Source organism: Arvicola amphibius, chromosome 1 (genome assembly GCF_903992535.2).
Source record: "Arvicola amphibius chromosome 1, mArvAmp1.2, whole genome shotgun sequence".
In the NCBI taxonomy this organism is placed as follows: domain Eukaryota; kingdom Metazoa; phylum Chordata; class Mammalia; order Rodentia; family Cricetidae; genus Arvicola; species Arvicola amphibius.
The window spans coordinates 157919955-157945599 of NC_052047.1; the positions used below are offsets into that span (position 1 = coordinate 157919955).

Sequence of the window (25645 nt, forward strand, 5' to 3'; positions counted from 1 at the left end):
CTGTTTTGCCTTCTCCTATATTGGTTCAGAGCCATTTCATGCCCGCGGAGAGCAAGGATGGCGCTGCAGGCTCCCAGCCCTCCTTTCTGCATCTTAACTGTATTTACTCAAAGCAGGCAGCTAATCCTTGTTTGTTGATTTAATGAACTGCAATTTTGTAATATGAACCCTGTTTAGTTGCATAATTTAGAGTTTATTCTTCTAGAAAACACTCAACACCATAATGAGTTTCTGTATGGACTTCATTTGTTTGATTAAGGTTATGGGGCTATTTGCTTGGCAAATGCTTTCCAGATACCATCAAAGGGTTTGGGATAGATTTAGGTTCATGCTTGGAATTTTCTCTTCCTGTTTCCTTCTTGATGTCCTTATATAGCTTTATCTTGTGAGTACTGCTGGTGTTCCTTACTTCCTTATTTCTTCCCAATGTGTGATAGTTCTCCTACTGACTGTTTTACCATTTAAATTTCTAGTAAGTGCCAGAGGGTGTCCCTGAGGTTGAGACAGAAGTCATAAAACAAAGAGGTCAATTAAGCCAAAATATATTACTGACACCATAATGACACCCTTTGTCTCAGGTTCCTTAGGAAACCAGACATGAGATGTTGATAATTTTGTTTCCCAATGCTTTGTGTCCCTCCAACACACACACACACACACACACACACACACACACACACACACACACACACACACGTGTGGGGGTGGGGGAGAGAGATAGAGATAGAAAGAGAGAGTCATACTACTTGCTGTTCCTCCCTGAAGCCATTTTCATTTCTGCCTAATCTTCAGCCATTTAGGTTTTACGTTTCACAGCAAATCTGACAGCTCTTTGAAGAGGCTGATATAAAAAGGGGTGAGAGGTCTTCTTTGCTGTCTTGGTCAGATTTTTTTTTAAAGTAGAGCTTAAAACACACAGATTTTATGTCCACAACTCGACCTGAGTCCTGGCTTAGAGAGTGGATGTGTACATGCACCAAGGAGGTGGAGAATAAGGGAAACTGGAGGAAAAACCTTGGCGTCCAAGACTGTTCGTTCTGAATTTGTAGCAATGGTTACCACCTTACATTGCAGCCTGGTTCAACAGGAGCAGTTCATGGGAAGAACAAAATGGGAAGGCCTCAGCTTCTATAAAGGCAGAAAAATAATACGAATCTCACCTCTTGTTGAGATACACTGAATTTGAATGAACAATTTTCCCCCCAAATAGAACCTTGAATGAACAAGATCTTTTTTGTTTATTAGCGAACTGTCTCAAATTAGAAGTGTAAAAACTAAACAGGATTTTGCTTCAACGATATTAAGTTTTTTCATTCTCTCCTCCCCATTTTCTTTTATACAAGGTCTCATACTGGTCAATACTCCTGCCCCAGTCTGTTGAATATGGAGCTTATGGGCGTAAACCACCATACCTGCCTCTTCCCTTTTATTTTGTACTACTTGGCTTTCTCCCAGAAGTCATCCTTAACTGTCAAGGTGCAGAAGGGTCAATCCTATATTGCTGGGCTGTTTAACAGAGTGTGCTGGTAGAAGACAGAAAGCACTTCAGTGACCCGAAAAGTTGGAACCTATCAGGAGCCTCTTGGAAACGGGCAGCTTCAGTTTTCTCTTCCGATTCAGATTCCTATCTGGAGATACCGAGGACAGTTCCGTCCACAAATCTCTCGGTAACTGTCCCCCCCCCCCCCCGCGAGTCAGTGAGAATCGTTTCTCCCCCATGGTACAGAGTACCCCACTTTCTACGACGGCTCTAGGGGTGGAGGCCACTCGAGGCACTCAATGGCGTTTTTAGAAATAGGAAAGGACAGCAGGGCTGCAGGGCGGCCCGAGGCGCAGCGCGTGGGCATCGCGCAGGGATCCCGCGCGCCGGCTGCTGTAGGGGCAGCCCGAGGCCGCCATGTTCTCGCCGACCACGCCCCGGAGGCCCGCGGCAGCCGAAGGTCGGCGTTCACCCGCCGGCCCCGCTCGAGCGGCCGTGACCGTCGCGCCCCGGCTGGGCCAGCGCGGGAGGGAGGTGGCTGCGGAGCGGGGCGGGCACAGCCTGGGGCGGGGCGAGCTGTCGGGGGCGGGGCGAGCAGCGCTCGAACCGTCCTGGAGGGGCTGCGGCACCGCCTCCCTCGCTACGCCCGCCCCCTGCGCCCGCCCTCCTCGCGCCGCCGCCGCCGCCTCCCTCCCGGATTTGTGCTCCAGTTCAGAGAAAGGAGAAAATGTGTGTGTGTGGCGAGGGGGAGGGCGAGCACTGAGCAGCCGCGGCGCGCCTGGCAATCGGGCCGGGTGGGCGTCCGGCGGAGGCGGGGGCGGAGGCGGGGAGCGCGCGGCGGCCGGCTGCCCGGTTTGCGCGCGAGCCGAGTGGGCGCGGGCAGGCCGAGGGCGCCCGGAGCCGAATCGGGTGGCGGCGAGGAGCGGACGCGCCGGGCGCGCGGAGGAGCCGTCGGTGGTCGCTCGCTGCGGGGCAGCCTCGGTGGATGAGCTCGGGCCGCTGGGCGCACAGCCTAGGGCAGCGGCGGCGCGGGGCGCCAGGAGGGCCGCGCGCTCCCCGGGAAGGCGTCGTGTGAGCGCGGCCGGGCGCGGCGGCCTTTCCTCGCGCGCCCCAGGCCCCCGGCCCCCGCTCGTCCCCGGCCCGCCTGGGCTGCGGGCCCGGCTGTCGTCCTCATCGCGGCTCCCCTGAGCTCGTCCCGGACGTGCGCCCGGGCGGCTGGGTTCCGCGGCTGCCGCTGCCTCGGGGGAGCGAGGGCGGAGGGTGTGTGTGTGTGTGTGTGTGTGTGTGTGTGTGCGCGCGCGTGTGATCAGGGCGCCGGCGGGGCTGCAGCGAAGCACTTCGGAAGAATGACTCTGGAGTCCATCATGGCGTGCTGCCTGAGCGAGGAGGCCAAGGAAGCCCGGAGGATCAACGACGAGATCGAGCGGCAGCTGCGCAGGGACAAGCGCGACGCCCGCCGGGAGCTCAAGCTGCTGCTGCTGGGTGAGTGCGGCCCTCGGGCCCGGGTGCCCCCCGCCCCGGGCTAGTCGCTGCCCTCCCCGCGCGCGCCCCCGGCCGGCACCCGCACCCGCGCGCGCGCGCACCCAGGGGCCGCGGGCCGGGGCTGCCCTGCGCGGAGCCGAGGCGTGCGCTTTCGGTGGCGGTCAGGGCCGAGCTCTGTGCGGGACGGCTGAGCGTTCGCGCGAGCGGCGCGGGTGGGCGATGGCGTGCAGTGCGGTGGCCCGCCAGCGTCCATTGTGGCGCGTTGTGGGGTGGAGAGGGAAGGGTGGAAACGGGGAGCAGACCGAGGGCTGGATTCGGCTAGGAAAAGGTGCTGTGGAAGCCGTGGCCGGCGCTCCAGAGAAACCCAGCTAATGGACTGGGCAGGGGCGGGGCGGGAAAGGCTAGCCCAAATGGGCTCTACTGTCGTCTAGGCCACTGAGAGGAGCGACCCCACAAGAGTTGCTTGGCCGGTGGATGGTGACAGGCGTCTCTTCTGCACCATTCCTTCTGGATAAAGATGAAGGACCAGGGAGGGTTGTGCTGTGTGGTTGTTGACAGCGGATGGGTATCTTTTGTTTAATGAGGCGACCCAGATGTATGCCTGAATTCATTGCAGTTTCTACTGGAAACCAGCGCAGCCTCTAGTTACTCTCCTGGAAACAAACAGAAACCTTTTGTTTCGAACGGACATTTTAGTATCTTGCCATCTGGGCTCCAAGAAAAACGGGAAGAATGCGAGAAAATTTCCCTCTAATCTCGTTTAAAAAAAAAAAACAAAACGACAACCCAACATCTACGTTAATACGAAGTTAGCAAGAAAATTCTTTCAAATAGGAATTATTATCTCCGTGAGAATGTTCAGAACCAAGCGATCAGGGTTCACGTACAAGCTAGCATGACATAAGTCTAAGCTATTGTGGTAGGAAGCGTGAACAGTTTTGCAGGAACAGGCCTGAAAAAATGTCTGCACTTGTGTTTATTTGTATGAGTAAAAATAACGCTTCTCAAGCATTTCTGTAAGAAAAGGATACTGCATTGTTAGTTCGAATTTGAGAAGCGCCCTCCTCTCCCCCCTTTTTTTAATCTGGAGCATTCAATCTGCTGGCTCCAGGAACCCATTACCTTTGGAACTGAACTGCTTATGTACGGGATTGCTTACAATTGGGAGCAAAATATTATATTCACAAATGGTTACCAATGCTGTCTCCTCACCTCGACTTAAGTCTTCATATTGAAATCCAGTTAGGTAAATGTGCAAATCTAAAGTGTTCATAAGGAACAGAAGGCAAGGGGCAGTTTGGAGAGGTGGGTTTCAGGGAAACGAAACCAGGAGAACAGGAAAATTGGATAAGTAAAGCCTGTCCACCCTTGTCATTTTGTCGTTTCTGTTAACTTCTCATGACTGAAAACTGGAATGCTTTTTTTTTTTTTTTTTTTTTGAGAAGGAAAAAGCAAGGGCAAGTGGAATAAATATATAGTGTTCCAGTATACAATTAAGAGGAAAAACATGTATTTTAGAGATTTTCTCTGAGACCTGGGTTTTAATTTTCCTTTGTTTACAGTCTTCATATGTTTGTGTTTAGCTAGGAACAGGGCATTTGAGGTCTTGTTAACCAAACTTATTTGCCTGAAATTTGACAGCTCGAGGTTTCCCAGCAGCCATGAGTTGGTTCAGTTTGCCAGAGGGCCTAGGTTTAAATGCCTGAGAAAGGAATACACTTACAGAGATACTTAATTACATGCTATGTATTTTAATAATATATCATGCTTTTAAAAATGAACGTGGAAATGATTGCTAAGAAAAAACCCCACAGTTTTACTGCTAAAAAATGGTAGGTGTAAGTGTGTGGCTGCCTTCCCCCCACTTATTATACCTTTGAGCAGGGTTTCATGCAGCCTCACCTCACCTATCAAAGACAGACCCTAAGAGGTGGGAGAAAGATTTGCTGTTTATTCAGCACCTACATTCATGAACAGTGTTTAAAAACCATAGTTATCTGTCAGAAACAGGAGCCTGGACATCACTGAGCCATCGCTACTGACCTCAGGCTAGACCGGCTTCTCCCCCTGTGCAGTGCCCACACTATTTGTGTAGTCATGGTAGACATTAAGTGTGGATTTCTCTCTCTGTGTGTGTATGGGGATGTGACTTTACAAGTTTAGCAAGGGACTACTGAGTGTTGATTTGAACAAGGAAGGATTTTGGGGAGGGACTCCTTTGGGAAATTCCTGGTCTTGCTGCTTTGTGAGCAGTCTTCATTCCCTAGTTCTTCTTCTGTTCGTTTTCCCAAACCTCATCCAGAGGAGATCACAGAATATATTCCCTCACAGTTTCCAGAGGAGATCACAGAATATTCCTTCACAGTGTAAAGTTCCTTCTGCAGCTTTGATCATTTGTTTATGTGGAGGGATCACCCGTGTTTTGAAACAAAATTCTGTGTAAAATTGTTTTCAAAGTAAGTTTTAGTTCAAGGCTGACGTTCATGGAAAGGGTTTGCTCCACAGGGTTGTAATTATTTATTTCTCAATACTGTAGCAGTATCACAAAACTGTGGCTATCTGTGTGGCAGTAAAATTTGGGCTCTTTTGAGTCCTAATGCAGCACTTATGCCAGCGTGATCTACATTTATTCTATGGTTACACGTTTTGGTTTTATTCTTCTTGAAGGATGATCTCTGAGTTTTCGTCACACTAAGAGCTTCATTTTAACTTTGTCATTTTTGTCTTGTTCTCTTTCATTCGTTCATATTAGTGTGTGTTTTCTTTGACACCTCAAAGAAAACTATATTCTATATAGAATATACTAGAAGGTATTTGATATTTAATATCTTGCCTTTATAGTTGAAACATCATGATTATTCATTAGATATTTCTGTTTTTGATACATAGGACACAGCATTTAGTTATTGATTTCTTTTCCAATTTCTGAGGAGCAAATGGCCCTGAATGCTTTAGGTCATAGATAATCACGGGGAAGTTTTATTCAATTCCTTGAAGATAATACCTGTCTCCCCTTTGACCTGTTGTTTTAGATGTGTTTAAAATCTCTACTCTTGTAGACCTTAGTCCTCAAGTTAGCAAAATCTTTATATTTATGGATTCCTCCTATTGAAAATAGGCAGTGTTTAGGTTGGCCTTAAATGGAAGAACATATGTATTTGGCCTTTGAGAGTGAATCACACACACATTTAACAGTTTTTATCTGTCCCATTCTGCAAGCTTATGAAGGTAGGATTGTGTTTGTTTTGTTCACTGCTAAATTCCAGCTTCTAGGACTATGCCTGTAAGAGTGGTCTTAATCAATACTTGCTGAATACATAATTTTGAAAAAAGTCACGTGTAGCTCTTTGAGCCGGCAAGTTACACATGCATCCCAGGGTGTTGGACGCCTGCGCAGTACGTTATGTTTTGTGCTGGGTATGTTGGAATGGGAACAGCTTTTGATATTGGGAATCTAACCCAGCATCTCACACTTACTAGGCAAGTGCTCCAACTTTTTACTTCTTATTTTGAGACAAGTTCTCACTAAATCATCTAGGGAAACTACGAATTTGGATCTTCCTGCTTTATTCTCTTGACCAGCTAAGATCATAGACCTGCACCACTAGGTCCAGGCCAGTCATGCTCATAGAATGTAAATTTCAAGACACCAGTCCATTTTATTTTTTGATTATTGTTTATCATATAAAGGCTAGTTTAAATATATTTTTACTGAATATTTTTCTCCCATGATATATTGATCATAGTGAATTTTTAATATTCCTTTGATGATCAAGCAGATTTTTGTGGTTAATATATATATCAACATGAAAAAAACTTCAGTGGTTAAGTACAGACTGTTAGGAAAGCAAGAAGGGACCTGGAAGGTTGGGAGTGGGTGCTTTGTCCAACTTAAGTTAGAGAGTATTGCTTTGTGCACATTTAAGTATTCTTTCAGTTCCTCTTAAGTAGCTGTCAGTGTTGGCTGCCCTGAACCTGCTGCCCTAGAGATACCAAATTATGATGTTGCTGTGATGACTGACCACTTGTTTTGTTTTGATCCTTTTTCATCTTTTAAAAATAAGTGTTGAATTACATTTTTAAAAACCAAGATTTATTTGTATGCATTTCCTTCTTTTTTTTTCTTTTAAAGAAAACCAAAAAACAAAAAACAAAAAATGAAGTATTTATATCTGAAGGCTGAAATGGGGACAGGTCGTAGAAATGGAAGCCGCAGCTCTGACAGTCTTCGGAGTAAGGTTTTTCACAGTGCCATGTGTATTCTGTATCCTTAGCTGACATACACCTGTCTGTTTTGGAATTATGAATCTTCATCAGAGAGTTTTGAACTAAATTAAAGCCCCACTGAGGGTCTTTCTGTGTGAAGTTATTCTGTGTGAATTTGTTTAAGTATTTGTATGACAGGGTTGAGAAGAGAACCAGAAGAGCCATCTAGTAGCCATCTTGTTTAGCACAAACAAATTCAGGAGCTGCTTCTTAGAAATACTAACCCAGTTCCCTTTTACAAGGTGGCTTATGTTCATTTTTCAGAAGTACTCAATAAATATACTTAGGGCATTATTATTATTATTATTATTATTATTATTATTATTATTATTATTACAGATGAGTTTCTAAGGACCCGAAACAGCTTTTGTAGCCATGAGGCTATTTGTGCTATGCTAAACTTAGCAGAAAAGGGAAAAGGTTTTTCTTCATGATCCAGCCAAGCTTTATATTGAAGAAGAAATGAACAGGATTTTCCAGGGTGATTTTGCTTCCAGCATCCACATCAGTTTTTCTTTGAAGGGAGCTGTTGATGTTAGTGGAATGGTGATTGGGGTTTGAAGAGGGAAAATTGGGAGTGAAGGAGATGTCTTGGAAGAGAGAAGCCATTTTCAGGTTGGAAATGTTTTCTCAAGAAGGCGGGGGGGTGGGGGGCTGTCTCCTGCAGTCCTGGTGGATTGGGTTGAGAGGGATACGTACATTTGTAGCAACAGATTTAGATTCATTTCTTGGCTGAAGAGGCAAGCAAGTGGTAATTATCAAAGGGAAACTTCTACAGTGGCTTTTTGATCATCATTAAGATTTGCGCAGAATTAATCCTAGGGAAGTGTGAAATAGCAATAGAAGGTAAGATGTGTGATTGTTGGTAATTAAATCTGTGGCAGTAATTGTACAGCAAATAGAGCATTTTCTCGTGTTTTGCTGAGTGAAGTAACATGAAGGATAGCTGCTCTCAGACCCGGGCCCTGTTTTGATAAGCGGCTGTTGCTAATGGTGTTTCATGTTCACTTCTGATTTGTTATCTTATCTAATGAGTGGCAGTATGACAGAAGGACCTATCCATACTGACAAGATGAATTAGTGTTCAAAGTGGTCGTGAATCTGCATTACACAGAAAAATAAACCCAAACTGTACTTGCCATGTTAGATCGGGGGTTAGCCTTCATACTACCTGTCGTTTCTGAAGTCAACACAGAGTATTTGCTAAAAGCTTTTAATTTTTATTTTTTTGGTGCCGGGGTTGACCCTAGGTGCTCATGTGTGCTAAACATGTGCCTTCTGCGGAGCTACACCTCGCCTCCAGCCTCATTATAGTTCAGTATTAAAGGACAAAATTAGTATCGTTCATAAGTAAAATTATGAAGCTCTTGCAAATCCACTTACTAAACAAATACTTGCCAATGACTGGAATATAAACTTTTCATCCAGATTTTCTTCCCAGTCATATATTAAAAAAAAATAGCCACCCATCAGATGCTGTCCACATGAAGAAATGTTAATCACTTCTGCTAAAGCTATCTGCTGCCTAAAACGTTGCTTAGTTATGTGCCAACAGGAAGGACCTAGTCTCTAGGCAGTTTCTTGGTTGTTGCCTATGTCATCTTGCTGGCTTTCCTGTTGCTTCTTCATGTAAAAGGAAAGGCAAAATGTATTGTAGATCGTTGTATGGCATTCCCACAAGCAGGGAGAACAAGTTGTCTGAAGAATGTGATTCCTAAGTTGATGTTCATTGTTTCCTTGAATCAGGTCATGTTTTGCTCGGAACTGAGACTTTCCTGGAATGAAGCTCCTGGAGGGCAAATACGGCTGCTCTTGGTTCTCTGTGTCTCAGCATTACACCAAGCACAGCTGACCTTCCCCTGCCTTTATTTTCAATAAGGGGGTTGTGGAGGCAGCTGGATTCCCACAACAAGAGAGAATGAATGCAAATTTCTTGCCTTTTTTCCTGATGGGTATAATCTGTCTGTTCTCGGCTTTCTGTTTCTCTTTGTTGACTAGTAGCCCCTAGGGCACACAGTCAGAGGCCCTGTGTTTGAGAGGTAGAAGGCTTGCGTCCTCCTGGCTTTCCACTCACTTTCTGCTAAGAATGTTTCAATGTCACATTGCTTCAGGATGGAAAGCTGTAGACGCAGCTGGTCCGGTGGAGTGCTGGTAGCCACACAAGACTTTCGAAATTTCAGAGTCCCATGCACAGTTACTGCAGGGTTAATCTTGGATTGTGGCCAGTTGGATTGCTTTAGAAACAAAGTAGTTTCAAGTAAGTGTTTAATGGATTGTGGTGTGGTTGGGGTCTGAAGTGTTATTAATGTCATTATATTCCCGAAACCTCACAGAAGGGAACAATAATTGATCCACAAATTAAGGAGAAAGGGGTAGAGTGAAACTTTTTGGCTCTGCTACAGGAAGTGAGCAGTCATGTTTAGAACTCAGTATGTATATTCCTTGGAGATAGTCTTGTGATTCCCCCCTCCCCTTTGGAGAACTGAAAATATGAATTGCCTTTTTCAAGAATTCGACTTTTTTTAATCATTATTTGTTAAAAACTGGAAATAGAATTCCTTTTAAAGGTTTCTTTTATGTTTTAAAACATTCCATTGTTTTTGATTTTTTTGTGTACAGTCTTTTCTGTAGGAGTGGCAGTGTCATCACTGGTCACTGCCACTGTTTATAACCTGGTAGCTCTAACTGTCTGGAGAGGAGCTTGTACTCTGCCCAGCTCTTCTTCAGGCTTACAATTTTGGGTACCACATCCCATATGAATACCTCCCACCTGTTTATTCTCTCTTGAGTTAGTGAGGCCCCTTAGATGTTTCTGCATGCATATTTCCTCAGACTGAGAACTTCCCGTTTCTGTCAGACGTCATGTGGTGGTGAGCTGTGTGTGAAGTTGAGTGCCTCAACACATTGAAAGAAGGGCTCTGTCATCGAAGTAAAGACTCTTGTCTGCAAAGCAAAATGCATCATTACCCAACAGAATGTCATATCCTTCTTCCTTCCTTTTCCAGAGGGCGGGGACTTGAGATTGGTTTATGATTACCAGCAGAGAGCTAGTGAGCCAGGCAGGGTAATCTAATGGGCTGCTGGGTTTGCAAATAGGATGCTGTGTGCTTGCTGGAATGGGGAAGGTCCTTTGGGCTGTCGGCTGTGCGGTGTAACAGCACATCTTTGCTAGGCAGCGCCTTGAACACACTCTGGTCTCAGTTTTTTTGAGAGCCTAATCGTGTCTCTTTCTGATTGCATTTCTGTACAGATCATTAGAGAGGATGTGTCTTTGTTATACCTAGTCAGTCTGGGGTACATTCCTTTGGCGTGTGTGTTGGTGTGTTTCAAGGTAAAGACACAATGGTCTTTTTTCTTTTGCCACATGAATTGACATTTTAAGGTCTGTACTTCACAGAACGCTTGCCTTATAATCAGTGTGTGTTCTTTCTGCACATGGCGGATGCAATTTTCCTCTTGTCCTAGAGAGATGACCCATTTCCTGCGACTGGTTCTAATAATACAGGATGACTTTAATTCTTGTTCATAGTTTGCCCTTAAAAGAATTGCAGGATACTTAAATGCTTATTAACTCTCTTTGCTCTGTAGCTCTTGTGGCATATTTTTGAGGACTGACAAGTCCTACAATGATTTGAAACGATGACAGACTGGCTTTGTGAAATAATTAAACACGATTGTGGAGCCATTTGGAACAGCTGACGTATATCTCCCTCCGACCTGTAAAAGGCAGTCGGTATTCCTGCCCCACTTGTCTTGATTGTTCATCCCCACCCCAGTGATCTTTGCTTAGATTGTTTGTTTTTCTATAGAAACGTGGACTAAAGGCATGAAATTAGAAAGACCTCCAAGGACCATGTGAACTTAGAAACTCCCTTCTCTTTTGTAGTGTTGGACTCCAGTTACTTTTTGTCCAAGTTCATCTGCGGATGAGGGGTCTGAGTGTGTGGGAGAGGGGAGGGCACCCCACTTCTTTCACGAGCTTTACAAGGAAGCATTGCCAGGCTGGTAGGCTTCTTTCTGTAGACTAGCTTGGATCTTCTCTCTCCTGGCAGTAACTCAGTGTGATGCTAACAGCCCTGCTGGTGGTGGTGGGGTGGACAGGGCACTCTTGCTCAGTAAGCAAGGCCTGGGAGGGAATGAGGCTTTAGCTGTCCAGTGCTCCCTCCTGCTGCCTGGCGTGCTGCTGATAGGAGCTCTGTCTTCACAGGGAGTGGTATCAAAATCCTTCTGTCATATCAGCATGGGTCTCTTGCTTCCTACAGGAAAGGCGATATCCTGGGAGGCACGGGGTGGAGCTGGAGAGGCAGTGCCTGTTCCCCGCTCTGCTTAGGCAGGGGTCTTTTATTTATTTATTTTTTAAACTACTCTTGCCAGCTTCCTCTGACTTGATGCATTTGTTTTTGTTTCACTGGGCTTTAAGCGTTGCTTCTACTAGTTTCCAAATAATCTCTGTTCCCCAAGTGAGACTGCCATTTTCTGTGAGTGATTACTGGTAGGCTGGTGAGGTGGGCATTAAGGCCCCACATTCCAAAGAGGAACACACTGGAGGCTCTTCTGTATTTGTTTGGAGGTAGTAGGAAATAGGTAAACAGGAAAGATGCAGAAGTAAGCGGAGCATTCATGTTCATTACATCTCTGTGGCTTATAGTATATCCAGGAAAATATCTGTGACCGGGATATATAGAGAAAGAGTTGTATGCTTTTTTGTTTTAGATGTATTTGGATCATTCTAGCTGGCATGTGCACAGTTGAGAGGAACCATAAGGAAGCAACTTTGTGTGTCCCTTGTCTGCATCTCTAGAAGAACTGTAGTCAAAGAAACACCAGCAGGACTCTCACTGAGGTCTTGGGAAAACTGAGATGAGCCAGATTCTGCCAGAGATGCCAGGCTGATAACTGAAGTCGCCAAAGCCTGCTGTCTTCTCGGCATTGTAGTATCAGGCTCTTGGCTTTGCTTTTGGACTTGGGGTTGGACAGTAGTAAGGCAAGAACAGTTGCACAGTCACAGGGCAGAGACTAGAGATGGGAATCTAAGGTGTGGAGAGGCAGTGTGCTGCTGCTGTGTTCACCAGGCTCTGGAAGGGTGACAGGGGAGCAAAGGGGAAATGGCTGTCCTTCTGCCCCATGGCCTCCATCAAGAAGAGCAGGCCAGTGCTTTTTCCTTCTCCAGCCTCCCTCTCCCATCTCTTGGTCTTCATTCTCAGTCCTCAGGGGTGAGTTGGGAGATGGGCAATCAGGGCATCTTGGGTTGGGTGGGGGACTGTGCTTTGCAGTCACTCTCCTGTAGATTAGGGTATGCAGTTCAGAGCTCATGTGCAGCAGAGTCTTGCAGAGAACCATCCACATTTAAAGGGAAAGGTTGCAGCCTGGCTCCACCATGGCTTTTCTTAATTTTTGTTCTCTGTCAACTCCTTGAGGTGCATAAAATGTCTATTCTGAGAACCCTGCTCTGCTGTGATAGATTGTGAGGGTGTGTCATGAGCCACCCTTGCCCAGGAAAGCTTTTATTTGGCTTGCTTCTGTAGCAGAGCACATTTCAGCTGCCCAGAGCAATAAGAAGATAAGCAATATCTTGAGCTATTCTTGCCAGATAGATTGATACTCAGATAGAGGCATGTTTTGTTGAAAGAACTTAAACATTTTAATAGAGAAGAGGCTATCAAGGGTCAAGGGGGTCATCAACTTCAGTTCTATTGTGGCCTTCTTCTCTTCCTCCTCTTTTATTTTTATTTTTTAAAAAGATTTATTTATTATGTATACAATGTTCTACCTTCCTATGTCCCTGCAGGCCAGAAGTTGGCACCAGATTTTTTATTACAGGTGGTTGTGAGCCACCCTGTGGTTGCTGGGAATTGAACTCATGACCTCTGGAAGAATAATCAGTGCTCTTAACCACTGAGCCATCTCTCCAACCCCCTCCTCCTCCTCTTTTAACATCTAGATTCTCATGTAGCTTAGGCTGGTCTTGAATTCACTATGTGGCCGAATTCACTGTGTAGCTAAACTTCATTATGTAGCTGACTTTAAATTCTTGATCCTTCTGCCTCTATCTCCTAAGTTAAGTGCTGGATTTATAGGCATGGGCCTCCATACTCAATTCATTGTGGTACTGGGGATAGAACCCAGGGCTTCCTGCATGCTAGGCAAGACTTCTCTAATTGAACTGTATCCCCAGTCCCCTAGTGTAGACTTTTAAAAAGATTTTTGAGTATGAGCCTGCACTCTGGGCATTGACCCCACAACCAGGTGCTTGCTGAGCTTTCTTATCAGTGAACTACATCTGAGCCCCCTTACCTAGCATTTCTTTTATTTTTATTTTTTAATTTTTTAAGACAGGCTTTCCTTATGTAGCTCTCACTGTCTTTGAACTTACTCTGTAGACCAGACTGGTCTTGAACTCACAGAGATCCTCCTGCCTCTGCCTCCTAACCTTCATAGTGCTGGGATTAAAGGTGTGTGTCATCCCCAACCCTGCTATTCTTTAACCAGCCCCCCCCTTTTTTCTTTCAGTTTTCTGAGACAGGGTTTCTCTGTGTATCTCTGACTGTCTTGGAACTCTGTAGACTAGGCTGGCCTCAAACTCACAGAGATTTGCCTACACTTGTCTCCCTGAGTGCTGGGATTAAAGGCGTGCACCACAATTGCCCAGATCCCTAACATTTTTAAAGAGTGTTCAGTGTCTGTTTCTAATTGAGACCAGCATTGAAAAATGGAGCTGCACTTAACCACAATACCAACTGAATAGGATTTCTAGACTTAAAATATGGGAAAATGTATTTTGAAAAAAGTGAGTAATTTGAAAGAACTAGTGCTAGAACAAAAAGATACTTGAAATCAGTCTGTAGTTTCATGACTCATTTTCTGGTGGAACTAATTATTTGCTTTAGCTGACTTCGCGCAGCCTAGTCTTGATTGACAGTAGTAAGGCTGGAGGGGAAGTAGTTGCTGTGTCCAATGAGTGATGCTCTGTGGACATTCATACCTTTTTTGTTATTTTTTTTTTGAGACAGGGTCTCACTGTGGCTCTGACTGTCCTGGAACTCACTATGTAGACCAGGCTGGCCTGAGATTCACAAAGATCCACCCGCCTCTGCTTCCCTGGTGCTCATTCTTAGGATTCTTATGTTGGGCTATTTAAGATGTTCCCTTAGAAATGATTGGAACGTCAGAAGACACTGTTTCTTATGGTGACAGGTCCCATAACTTTTCTCGTATTCTGATTAGCACCTTGCATTTTCTTGTTAAAGAGTTGTTTCATTGGAGGAAATGATACATTATGTATATTTCCTTAGGGAAACTTCATCTCTAAATGCCTTTTCACCAAAGACCTTTGAGAAGCATGTTTTCTGTAGGACTTCCTGCTCCAGACCATGCTTACTCTGGAACTGAGTCTTCTCTGGGGTTTTTCTAAGTCCCCAGAATCTGAATTACTCCTCAAATTACAGTGTATCCTCCAAGGATTAGTTAATTAATGTCTTGTGCAACAGTCAGTAGACCTGAGTCATGTGGTCACACAATTATTTTTTTATATTTATTATATATATTTAATACCAATATTCCTTTGTAGTATTGAATTTATATTGTTTTTTTTTTTTTAAATTAGAGGTGAGCACTTAATATTTTCTCAGATAGTTTGTTTCTTTTTTTCTTTCCTTTCTTGGTTTTCCGAGACAAGGTTTCTGACTGTTCTGGAACTCCCTGTGTAGACCAGGCTGGCCTTAAATTCACAGAAATCCATCTGTCTTTCCTTCCCAAGTGCTGGGATTAAAGGCATGCTCCACTACTGCCTGGCGAGAATTGTTTTATATCTTTAAATACATTATATTCCTATGTTAAACGACAGTCCATTCTGTTAACTATATTTTTTTTGCTTTTCAATAATCATGAAATTATACAAATAGTAGATTTCTTATATGCAATTGGTAAAACTAATTAATAAAAATATCCAAAATGTTCCAATATAACTTAAGAACTGTGACCTTTTTCTGGGTGTTGCTCCTTTCTATTCTGTTGTATTTTCCAGTGTTTCTTGTGTAGGTATGATCACACTGTACAGTTTGATACTGTTGTAAGCATGTTCTATGTGGTGTTATAAAGTTCACATTTGCATCTGAAATAGGCATATAATGCTCTCTGTGATTATACTAATTTGTTCAAGTCTCTTTAAATTATTTTATGTTATGTGTCTGAGTGCTTTGCCTTCATGTGTGTATGTGTACTATATGTGTGCCTGGTGCCCATGGAAGACAGAAGATCCCCTGGAACTGGAGTCACAAACGGCTGTAAACCACCATGTAGGTTCTGGGGAACGGAACCTGGGTCCTCTGCAAGGGTAACAAGTGCTTTTAATCACTCAGGTGTCTCTCCCCTCTCTTCCCCTCTCCTCCCCTCCCCTCTCCCCTCCCCTTTCCCCTCCCCTCCCCTCCCCTCCCCTCCCCTCCCCTCTCCTCTCCTCTCCTCCTCTTCTCTGACAGGGTTTTACTATGTAATCTGGCTGGCCTGAATTCTGTATGTAGATCATGCTGGCCTCACACTCACAAGAGTAAGTTCAAAGAGCCCTGCCTGTCTGCCCTCTGCATGCTGCTGGGATTAAAGACATTCACCGCAATGCTTGACTCTTGATGTTTCCTTTTAAGAAATACTGCCCCGTTGGAGTTCTGGGTGGGTAGCTTTTTAAAACAAGAACAACTGATACATATAATTTTTATTTCTGGGTCAGAAATATGGAAAAAGCCAATGTGATTCTTAAACGGTTGTGTTTAATCCCCACTGCTAGCATAGTTATGGGGAAATCATTGCATTTATAATCTGAAGATCTGCATTCGGTCACATGCCAGTCATCATGGCCATGTTTGTTTTAGGTTGAATTTCTTGGTTTCTTTTTTTTTGTTTCTTCAATTCTTTTGCCAATTTATAAGCTCCAAGCATGCAAATGAAATTAGTTTTTTGTCATATTTACTGAAATTGATTTAACCCTTGTCTGTTGCTTTTGTTTTTTATTATTCAGTGTTTTTTTTTAAAAATTATCAAACCAAATTTGTTGATCTTTTGGTATATTCTATTTTAAAATGAAAATCCTAATGTGCTCTAGATACTCCATGAAAATCCAATTTATTCCCATTGTTATATATACAAACTAAATTGAGTGTAGTGTTGTTATCACTGTTGTATGGTTATTTTTGAACATGGAAATGAAGTATTCATATAATTCATGATGTAAGCTCTTCAATATGTAACTTTTTTATTCAATAATATGTACTTGGTATTGTTATGTTAATATAAAATTTTCACATAATTACCGCTTTTTAGCATTGTAGTGTAGTGGGATGGCCCACATGCGTGCATACGTGTGTATGTGTATAATATCTGGTGCTGAACCCAGGGGCTGGCACATGCTGGACAAGTGCTCTACCTAGAGGACTCCCCACCCCCAGTGCATTTATATCATTTGGAAGTGGCTAGTTTGAATCAGTTCATAAAATCTAGTTCTACAAATTTCATCTCAGCTTTACAAAACCCAGTATCTTCACTTTGACAGTTGAGATTAGCTGTGGAAGGAGTATTTACCAAAGAAATTGGCAAAAACTATACAAATCAGGGCTCTCCAGGCCCAGTTATTTACCAACATATCACTGTTTGTACTTGATGAGTTTTTACTTTGATTCCATCAAGACAGTTTTATAAGCAGTGCTGCAGTGACCGTTGTATGGAACACATTTCTGTACACTGTAGGATACCACCTCCAGGCTGAGTTCTTTGCATAGGATTGTCGGCCAATGAGACGCTTATATAACATTTGATTCTGATTTTCAGAAGAGTATACATGGAGTTGCTTTCATACATGTTGGCAGTGTTACTGCTTCGGCCCATTTATGCTAGACTGATTGACAGGTATTAAAATGATCTTGTATTTATTTGCATTTTATTGAACAGGCTTCTGTTGTGTACTTTGTATTCTTTTCTAAATTGTCTATAAAATATACTAATAAAAAACCCTAAACTGTATCTTCAAAAACAAAAACCTTAACAAATGTATTAGTTATTTAGAGTATTAATTATTTTATTTTTATTTAAAATATTTTAATACACAGGCCGGGCGATGGTGGCGCACGCCTTTAATCCCAGCACCCGGGAGGCAGAGGCAGGCGGATCTCTGTGAGTTCGAGACCAGCCTGGTATACAGAGCTAGTTCCAGGACAGGCTCCAAAGCCACAGAGAAACCCTGTCTCGAAAAACCAAAAAAAAATTTTTTTTAATACAGTATTTTTTGACCATATTTCTTCTTCTCTTCCGACTCCTCCCAGATCCTTTCCACTTCCCTCCTCACCCAACTTTATGTTCGCTATCTCTCTTTCTCAAAATAAAACAAGCCACAAAACACAAGAATGAGAGTTAAAACCAACAGACCAATAAGACCAAAAAATAAGAAAACAAAATAAACAAGACCACAGAGAAAAAACATGTAGTTCACTTTGTGTTTGCCAGCTGCTTCTGAGTGGTTGATATGCTCAGTGTACTCCATTGTAGAAAACTGGTTTTCTCTTTGCCAGCAGGTATCAGTTACAAATAGCTTCCTGGTTAGTGGTGGGACCCTATGTCCACTTCTTCATTCAGTGTTAGCAGCTCATCTGGCTAAGATTGTACAGGTTTTGTGTTTGCTACCACGGTCTTTGTGAGTTCTTATGTGCATCATGTCTTTTGTGTCTATAAGACACCATTTCCTTGGAGTCACACATCACTTTTGGTTCTCAGAATCTTTCTAAGATAGATCCTTTAGGGGAGGGGTTTGATGAAGGCATCCCTTGTAGGACTGAGTGGGCAAAAGTCTTTACATTCTGTAATACATGGTTCAGTTGTAGTTCTCAGTATTAATTTCCATCTAATGTACGAAAGAACTTCTTTGATGGTGGTCGACTGAAGTACTGATCTGTGGGTACAGTAATAGGCTATTACAAGTCATTTTATTGCTATGTTCCTTTGGCAGAATAATAGTAATGTATTTTGCCCTAGGTCCACAACCTATCTAGTCCCAGTTTTTTGACCACTTTGGCAGTTTCAGGTATGGTTCAGGTATGGGTTTTTATCCCACGGAGTGGACCTTAAATTCAATTTTTTTTTTTTTTTTTTTGGTTTTTCGAGACAGGGTTTCTCTGCAGCTTTAGAGCCTGTCCTGGAGCTAGCTCTTGTAGACCAGGCTGGTCTCGAACTCACAGAGATCCGCCTGCCTCTGCCTCCCAAGTGCTGGGATTAAAGGCGTGCGCCACCACCGCCCAGCCTTAAATTCAATTTTTAAAACGTAGTTGGTTCTTTCCATAACATTTGTCCCACTATTCAGGTCATTGTTGTCTTCAGCAATAGGGCCTTACCATCAGGCTGTAGAGAATAACTAATTGCCGGTGATGTTTTGGGGGTAGGGTGTTCCATGACCCCTTTGGTCATGTTGTAACCCATTCTTGGCACTGGAGGCTTTACTTGCTTTACTTGGATATCTAGTTGGGGCCTTGTCTAGCCCATTATATGGTGACTTCATTTAGATTCCTTTTATATATGTGTGCATTTTAGGAAGCTTTTATAGTCGTAGGTTTCAGTATGGCTTTTCAAACGGCCTTTAGTGTTAGTTGCCACTTCTTCTGCATACCCTGTTGTTGGTCTTCCTCAGTTTCTGTTATTTATTCCTTGTCTTATGTCATTTAGACAGAATATGGTCTTGTGACAGTCTAATTGGTTTTTGTTCTATGGATATAAAATATATATACATATGTATGATATAATAAATAAATGTGTATTTCACATTTATATTACTTATACTTGTCACTGATTGATCACCTTATTTAAATTATGAACTTTACAAATACTAAAATTTGCTGAAATCTATTAGTTCAATGTTTATGGCAATTTCTCTTCTTTCTAGAAAATATCCTGTTCCGAGGTATGTATAAATGCCCGTGAGAATTAAGATTTCATTAACTTCATGGACGTTGTTAGATTGTGAATTTACCAGTATTGGCTGTTGCTTTGTTTCCATTTGCTTGGTGTTTTTCTCTGTTCTTTTCAACTATTCTTTTTTTTTTTTTTTTTTTGTGACAGGGTCTCACTGTATAGTTCTGCCTGGAACGCAAGTGTAGACCAGGCTGGCCTCAAACTCAGATCTGCCTGCCTCTGCTTCCCAAGATAGGGATTAAAGGGGTGTGCCACCACAGTGGACATTTTCTCTTCTATTTATTGTTACTTTCCAAGTTTTAAAATGAATTAATTTTGTGTGAGGTCATGTATGCACGAATGTGTGTGGAGGTCAATGGACAGCCTGCAGGAGTTGGTCTTCTCCTTGGACCCTGTAGATTCCGGCTCTGAACTCAGGTCATTAGGCTTGGCAGCAAGTGCCTTAACCCGCTGAGCCATCCTCTGTCCTCTCCTAGGTTTTTGTTGTATTTTCTGTGTTGATAATTTGGAAGTGGTGTAATCTGGAGGTGTTTTTTTTCCCCCTCCCTCCTTTTCTTTTTTGTTTTTGAGACAGAGTTTTACTTTGTAGCCAAGAGAGATCTGCCTGCTCTGCTTCGGAGCACTGGGATTAAAGATGTAGCCTCATTCCTGGCTATGCAGTCTGATTTTAATGTTAATGTTTTGCTATTCCTTTCGGTAGCACTATGCATATTACTTCTCAGTTTATCAGCTTCAGAGAAGAAACAGTGTTCATTATGTTTCCCCACGTACTGTAGCAGCAGTGGGCATACTGTTTACTTAGATTCCAGTTTCCTTCTGGGTGCAGGATAGAGTATCATTTCTGTTGAGGGTGGGGTCTGTGGTCTCTGTTGGAACTACCCAGCTCAGACATAAATACTTCATTAATGAATTGCTGTGACTCTAGTCAGATAAACCTCTATTTGTGAAAACAGACATCCTGGTCCCTAATCTGTATTACTTTTGTTCTCTGCTTTTCCTGATGTTTTATTTGTGTTACGCATTTTATTCCTCTTGTTTAATCTAGACAGACAGGCAGTGCAAGGCTTAAACCCTTCTCCACATGTTACTGATGAGAGGTGAAATAACACATTTTAATTTACACATACTTATTTCTCTAGCTGTCTTTTCAGAGACAGCAGTGAATGTATGGAATGATGAATGGTCTAAGAACAGTGTAAAATTGTGATTGCTAAGGGCAGTTTTCTAGGTCTGTCTTATGGATAATCTTTCAGTGGCTAAATGTTGAAGAAACTTAATTATCTTAGTTTGAATATAACAGATGTTTGTCAATAGGCTCTTGAGGACTGTTTCTGTGTTCACAGAGTTAACCCGTGTTTCCTCTGTTCCGTTCTCGCTGTGGGAGCAGATGCCTGACCATCCATCTGTCTTAATCCTCCTGTCTTGCCCTTCTGCTACAGGTTCTCTTGTTCTTCAGTGGCTTCTGTCTGGACTCTCTGCAGGCTCCACTCCAGTGTTTGAGTCTGCCTGCAGTCTCAGGCATCCTTAGTGTTTGGGAAGATGATCATACAAAATTTCTTAAAATTATATAGGGTAGGGTTCACATATTTTCTCAGTGTTTTAAGAACTCCTTCATGTTGTAAGAGCCTGCTTGTTGGTTCCAGCTCCTATGTGGCGGAGGTTTTACAAAAAAAAAAACAAAAAACAAAAAAAACGGTTAGTAGGTAAAAGCAAGCCAAGCGGGCGGGGGTGGGAGTCTTTCTGGGCTTTGGACCCTTTTAGACCTTTAAGCTGGTCCACCCGGTCGGTAGGTGTGGAGTTCAGATTCACATGAGCACCAGATGAAGATGGACTAGCTTAGAATTGAGTCTAATAAAGGTTTATTTATTTAGGGGTAGACTCACAGATCACAGTCCTCTGCTCAAACGGGGAACAGCAACCTAACCCTGCAGCCAGAAGAGAGAGGGGGAGTGCTTGCTTTACATCAGCATTTATAGTATAAGAGGCCATGCCCAAGTGGGCTGGTAACTTAAAGGCTACCGACTGTAGGAATTCAGACTTTTATTTCATGTTAAATACTGGGCTAAGCATGGGAAATGATTGCAAGTTAACTCTAAAGAACTTCACTCAAGTATTCGGACATTTGCTTGTTGTTTCTTTCGGAAAATTTTATTTATGTGTTTTATCTGTATTAAAATATATTTAGCACTAATTATGTGTTTAAATGAATATTCTTTATCTCTATCTCCTCAGTGCTGGGGATTCAACCCAGTGTTTTGTGCTTGCTGAGCAGGAACTCTATTGATTGGTACCCCTAGACTTCAGGTAGATTTTTTTTTTTAATAAAGCGTCTATGGATGAAGTAATTTACACTGATTTGCTTGGTTATAGGAAGCACACATGTTATCTGTTTTATATCCATATTATTGTCACATGGGAGATAGTGTTTTCTGACATCTAAAATTGTAAGAAGTCAGTCTGAATATTTTTTCTTTGTGATATTTGCCTTTTCAGATTTGTTTCTGTAACACGGAAGCTTAACAGGGTCAGTGGGTCATGCTTCCGTTTTATCCTTATTTGTTTTTAAATTCTCTGAACCCATTCCATATATACATTTATCCTGTAGTGCAAGGATTTTCCCCAATGTATATTTTTCTTTTTACATTGTCATCCTAACTTTTTTTTTTTTAGACACACCAGCCATTCATAACTGAGTTCTGTGGCTTCTCTACCCAAACTTTTCAACTTCTAATTGCTTCTCTCTGTTCCTTCCTGTGGGATTTGCTCAGATTGTCTGTATCACTGTCTTGGCAGTGCTTGGCATGAAAAGAATGAGTGGTGCCAGCAATTTGGGGTTGAATGAATGAAGTGCCTTTGTATATTTCTAACTTTTGCTAGTGTCTGTTTCTCACTCCCTCTGTACCTGTGGTAGTTACTGTTTCTTTTAGTGTCCTATTCCGTCAGTGCACATTTTCTTAAAGGTATGAGAAAGCAGAACCAATAACTTTGTCTTCAGTGTCTAGAGCAAATATTCCAGAATGTTCTTTTCTATATTCTGTGCCATCTTCATTTAGGAATGTTCTGGATTTTGTCCAGCTTACTTGTCTAAGAACAAGGTGGATGGAGTCTCATTGACTTGGTTCTGTACTTGTCCTGAGTTTGCGTCTTTATTTTGTTACTGATGGGAGATGATGGTATGTGTTTTATTTTAGCTCTTTCCTCAGCAGAGTGGCATGAAAACTGGCATTAGTCCTGGGGACGTCTTCCAAGTTCGCTTCTTTTTATTGTTGACTCTTCCCCTAGTTCCTTCAGTTTCCCTGACTTGGGTGAGCCAAACTTTGATGAGAATTGGTTTCAGACAGCCTTGTTCTGTGATGGCAAGTCTCGGCATATCTAAACCACTTTGCCAAAGCAGAATTGCTTCTAGCCCTCACTTCCTGAGTTAAGTGGACTCTGAGGAAGACTGAAGTGGGTTAACTTTGTGGTTTCTCTTAAGCAGCCTTTCCCCCAATTAGGATAGGTAGGAATTTGAGTTCCATTGAGTTACTCGCTTCTCCAGGGTGGGGAACACCAGGAGTCTGAGAATCTTTTTCTGTAGGTTCCCCTTAAATGTTTTCCTAAGCAGAGGTACATGTGTGGACACTGCCTGATCCACTTGTACTGTCTGCTCATAAATCCTAAGCTATTGTTGCCTTAAGTGAGGATTTTTTTCTTATCATTTTTCTTTAATTTGTTTTAAAGAATAGAAAGTTTTTTTTTTCCTTAAAAAAGAAAGGAAGACAGACAGGGTCTCATTAGCCATGTAGCCCTGACTGTCCTAGAACTCACTATATATAGCATGCTGACCTTGAACCCATAGAGATTCACCTGCCTTTGTTTCCAGAGTGCTGGGGTTAAAGGTGTTTACCATGCCCTGTCAAAGTTTTCTTTTTAATTATTTTTTTCTTCCAAAATTTTAATTAACATAATGTTTGTACATATTTAGAGTTCAGTAGGGCAGTTTGATACATATGTGTGAAAGCTAATGATCCAGCCAGGGCACTTGCATCTCAGAGCACTGTGCCATCTTTCTGGAAGTCTGCTCTGGGTCTTGATGACTGTCATTAATGTATATGATGTCCTTCCCAAAGACTATGATCACAGAATTCCCATTAAGAATGTGTTTTAGCTGGGCGGTGGTGGCGCACGCCTTTAATCCCAGCACTCGGGAGGCAGAGGCAGGCGGATCTCTGTGAGTTCGAGACCAGCCTGGTCTACAAGAGCTAGCTCCAGGACAGGCTCTAAAGCTGCAGAGAAACCCTGTCTCGAAAAACCAAAAAAAAAAAAAAAAAAAAAAAAAAAGAATGTGTTTTAACAATCCCAGAGAACGTAGACAACAATGAGGACCCTAAGAGAGATATATATGGCTCTAATCTACATGGGAAGTAGAAAAAGACAAGATCTCCTGAGTAAATTGGAAGCTTGGGGACCATGGAAGAGGGTTGAAGGGGAGGAGAAAGAAAGGGAGGGGAGCAAAGAAAAATGTATAACTCAATAAAATCAATAAAAAAGAATGTGTTTTAAAGCCCATTCTTGCGCCCCATACTTGAGTTGCCTATACAATATCTTCAGTTTGTTAGTTTATCGCTTTGAATAGCCAGTGGGATTAATTTTGTTCAGTTATCTGTTTACTAGTAAGCTTTCCTAACATTTATCTGAAATTGGTTTGTAACTAGCTTCAGGCTTCATGCCTTACAAATATAGGTAGATGGGAACCCACTGGAACATACCTAATTTTCCTAATGATGCTCCCTGGAGTGTCTTTCTTCAGTATCATGAGTTCTGTCCATCATTTCTCAGGAAATAGGAACCAAGACTTGTCTTTTATTTATTATTTTAGTTTTAATCTAAATAGAAAAAAATACCGGTATATAAAAATAATGCAGTGTGTTCGAGGCCAGCCTGGTCTACAAGCACTAGTTCCAGGACAGGCTCTAGAAACTACAGGGAAACCCTGTCTCGAAAAAACCAAAAAAATAAAAAATAAAAAAATAATGCAATGTATGGTGTGTATTGGAACATGTAACATTTCTGTATAATCTTCTGAACTAAGATGCCTGTGTTTCTAGACCAAATAAACCATCTTAGGAAATAGTAGCAATTTTGAGTGCAAAGGGTGTTCTTGTCCTCCCCTTTCCTGCTGGCTCCCAGGTTGCTGGTGTATATTTCATTTTTCTCAATGTAGTTCTGTGTTGCTAGTCCAGTTTGTGATCTGTGAATGATAAGACAGTTTTCTGTATTTCCCCACATCCCTTTATTTGTAGTTACCTGAATTTTTTCTCCTTAATTACTGAGAATACTTTTTTGTAATGAATTTCATCCTTATTTTATGGGAATATCCTTTCAGATCAAGTTCAATCAAACTTTATTCCTAGATTTCTAGTGTTTATGATCCTATCTAGTTCGTTATCAGAAGAAAGTAAATATACCTGTTTGGACAGGTTTCATAGGAAATTACATGTGGGAACAAAACAAACAAAAACCCCACAAAATTCCATTGTTTTTGCCTTTTGAAAACTAGGAAAAGTAAAAGATTTCAGGACAGCCAGTATGGTGGAACCTGTAATCCCAGAACACAGGATGCTGAGGCAGGAGGGTAATAAGTTCAAGGTCAGTCTTGGATGCATATAAAGCCTAAAAAGATGCAGGAAGAAAAGACTGGGGAAGAGATGGCTTAGTTGGTAAGGAGTATGCCAACTGCAAGGAACCTCAGAATCCATGTGAAAAGCTGGGTGTGCACTTGTAATTTATACTGGAGAGATGGAAGCAAGAAGATCCCTGGAGCCTGGGGAATGACCCCAAGTCTGACCTCTAGTACACAGATGCATCCACACTCATGTTCACTCCTCCACACATGCAGATTCCAGGATTGCTATAACCCCCTCATTCAGTAGGAATTTAATTGATATTCAAACTTTGGATATAACTTGGTTGTTTACTTTCCTAGCGTGTATAGAACCAAATTATATTTACAGTTTGACCTCTAAGAGTTGGAGCTACATAGGTAGGTGTAATAGGGAACAGAGAAATCAAGAGAAGGGACACCTGTCCATTCTTGGGTGTGGTCTAGTCTCTCTGTCACAGGAGGCAATCATCTGTCCCTGTCTGATTGGGCCTTTTTGCACATTGTAGTTGTGGTGGTGGCACTGGCTGTGGCAGTAACACTCCTTGCTATCTAGTGCTCTTGCTGGCTGCAGTCTCTTATATCCTGAAATTTACAGTGCCAAATAGTTCATGATGATATTATTACCAAGGAGGGAAGGAATTTTCCCCTTGGTCTCTTCCTCTGAATTCTAGTTTCCATGTAGATTATTAGGAAAAGAAAATGTTATCTATTTGTTTTCCAGCCAAATTGTTTTAATAGTTTTCCTCCATGAGGCTTTTTTTTTTTTTTTTTTTTTTTTTTTTTTTTTTAAAACAGTCTTCTGTAACTCAGACTGGCTACATTACCGAGGACAA

General features: G+C 42.5%; 1 protein-coding gene across 1 annotated transcript in view; it reads left to right on the top strand.

The window, feature by feature from the left end:
* Positions 1-2611: 2611 nt before the first annotated feature.
* LOC119812597 (guanine nucleotide-binding protein G(q) subunit alpha) overlaps positions 2612-25645 on the top strand; it is a 223203-nt gene continuing 200169 nt past the window's right edge. The window contains exon 1 of the mRNA XM_038327366.1: positions 2612-2962. Within this exon, the coding sequence (XP_038183294.1) occupies positions 2827-2962 (136 nt within the window). The 5' untranslated portion in view covers positions 2612-2826. The remainder of the gene's footprint in view (positions 2963-25645) is intronic.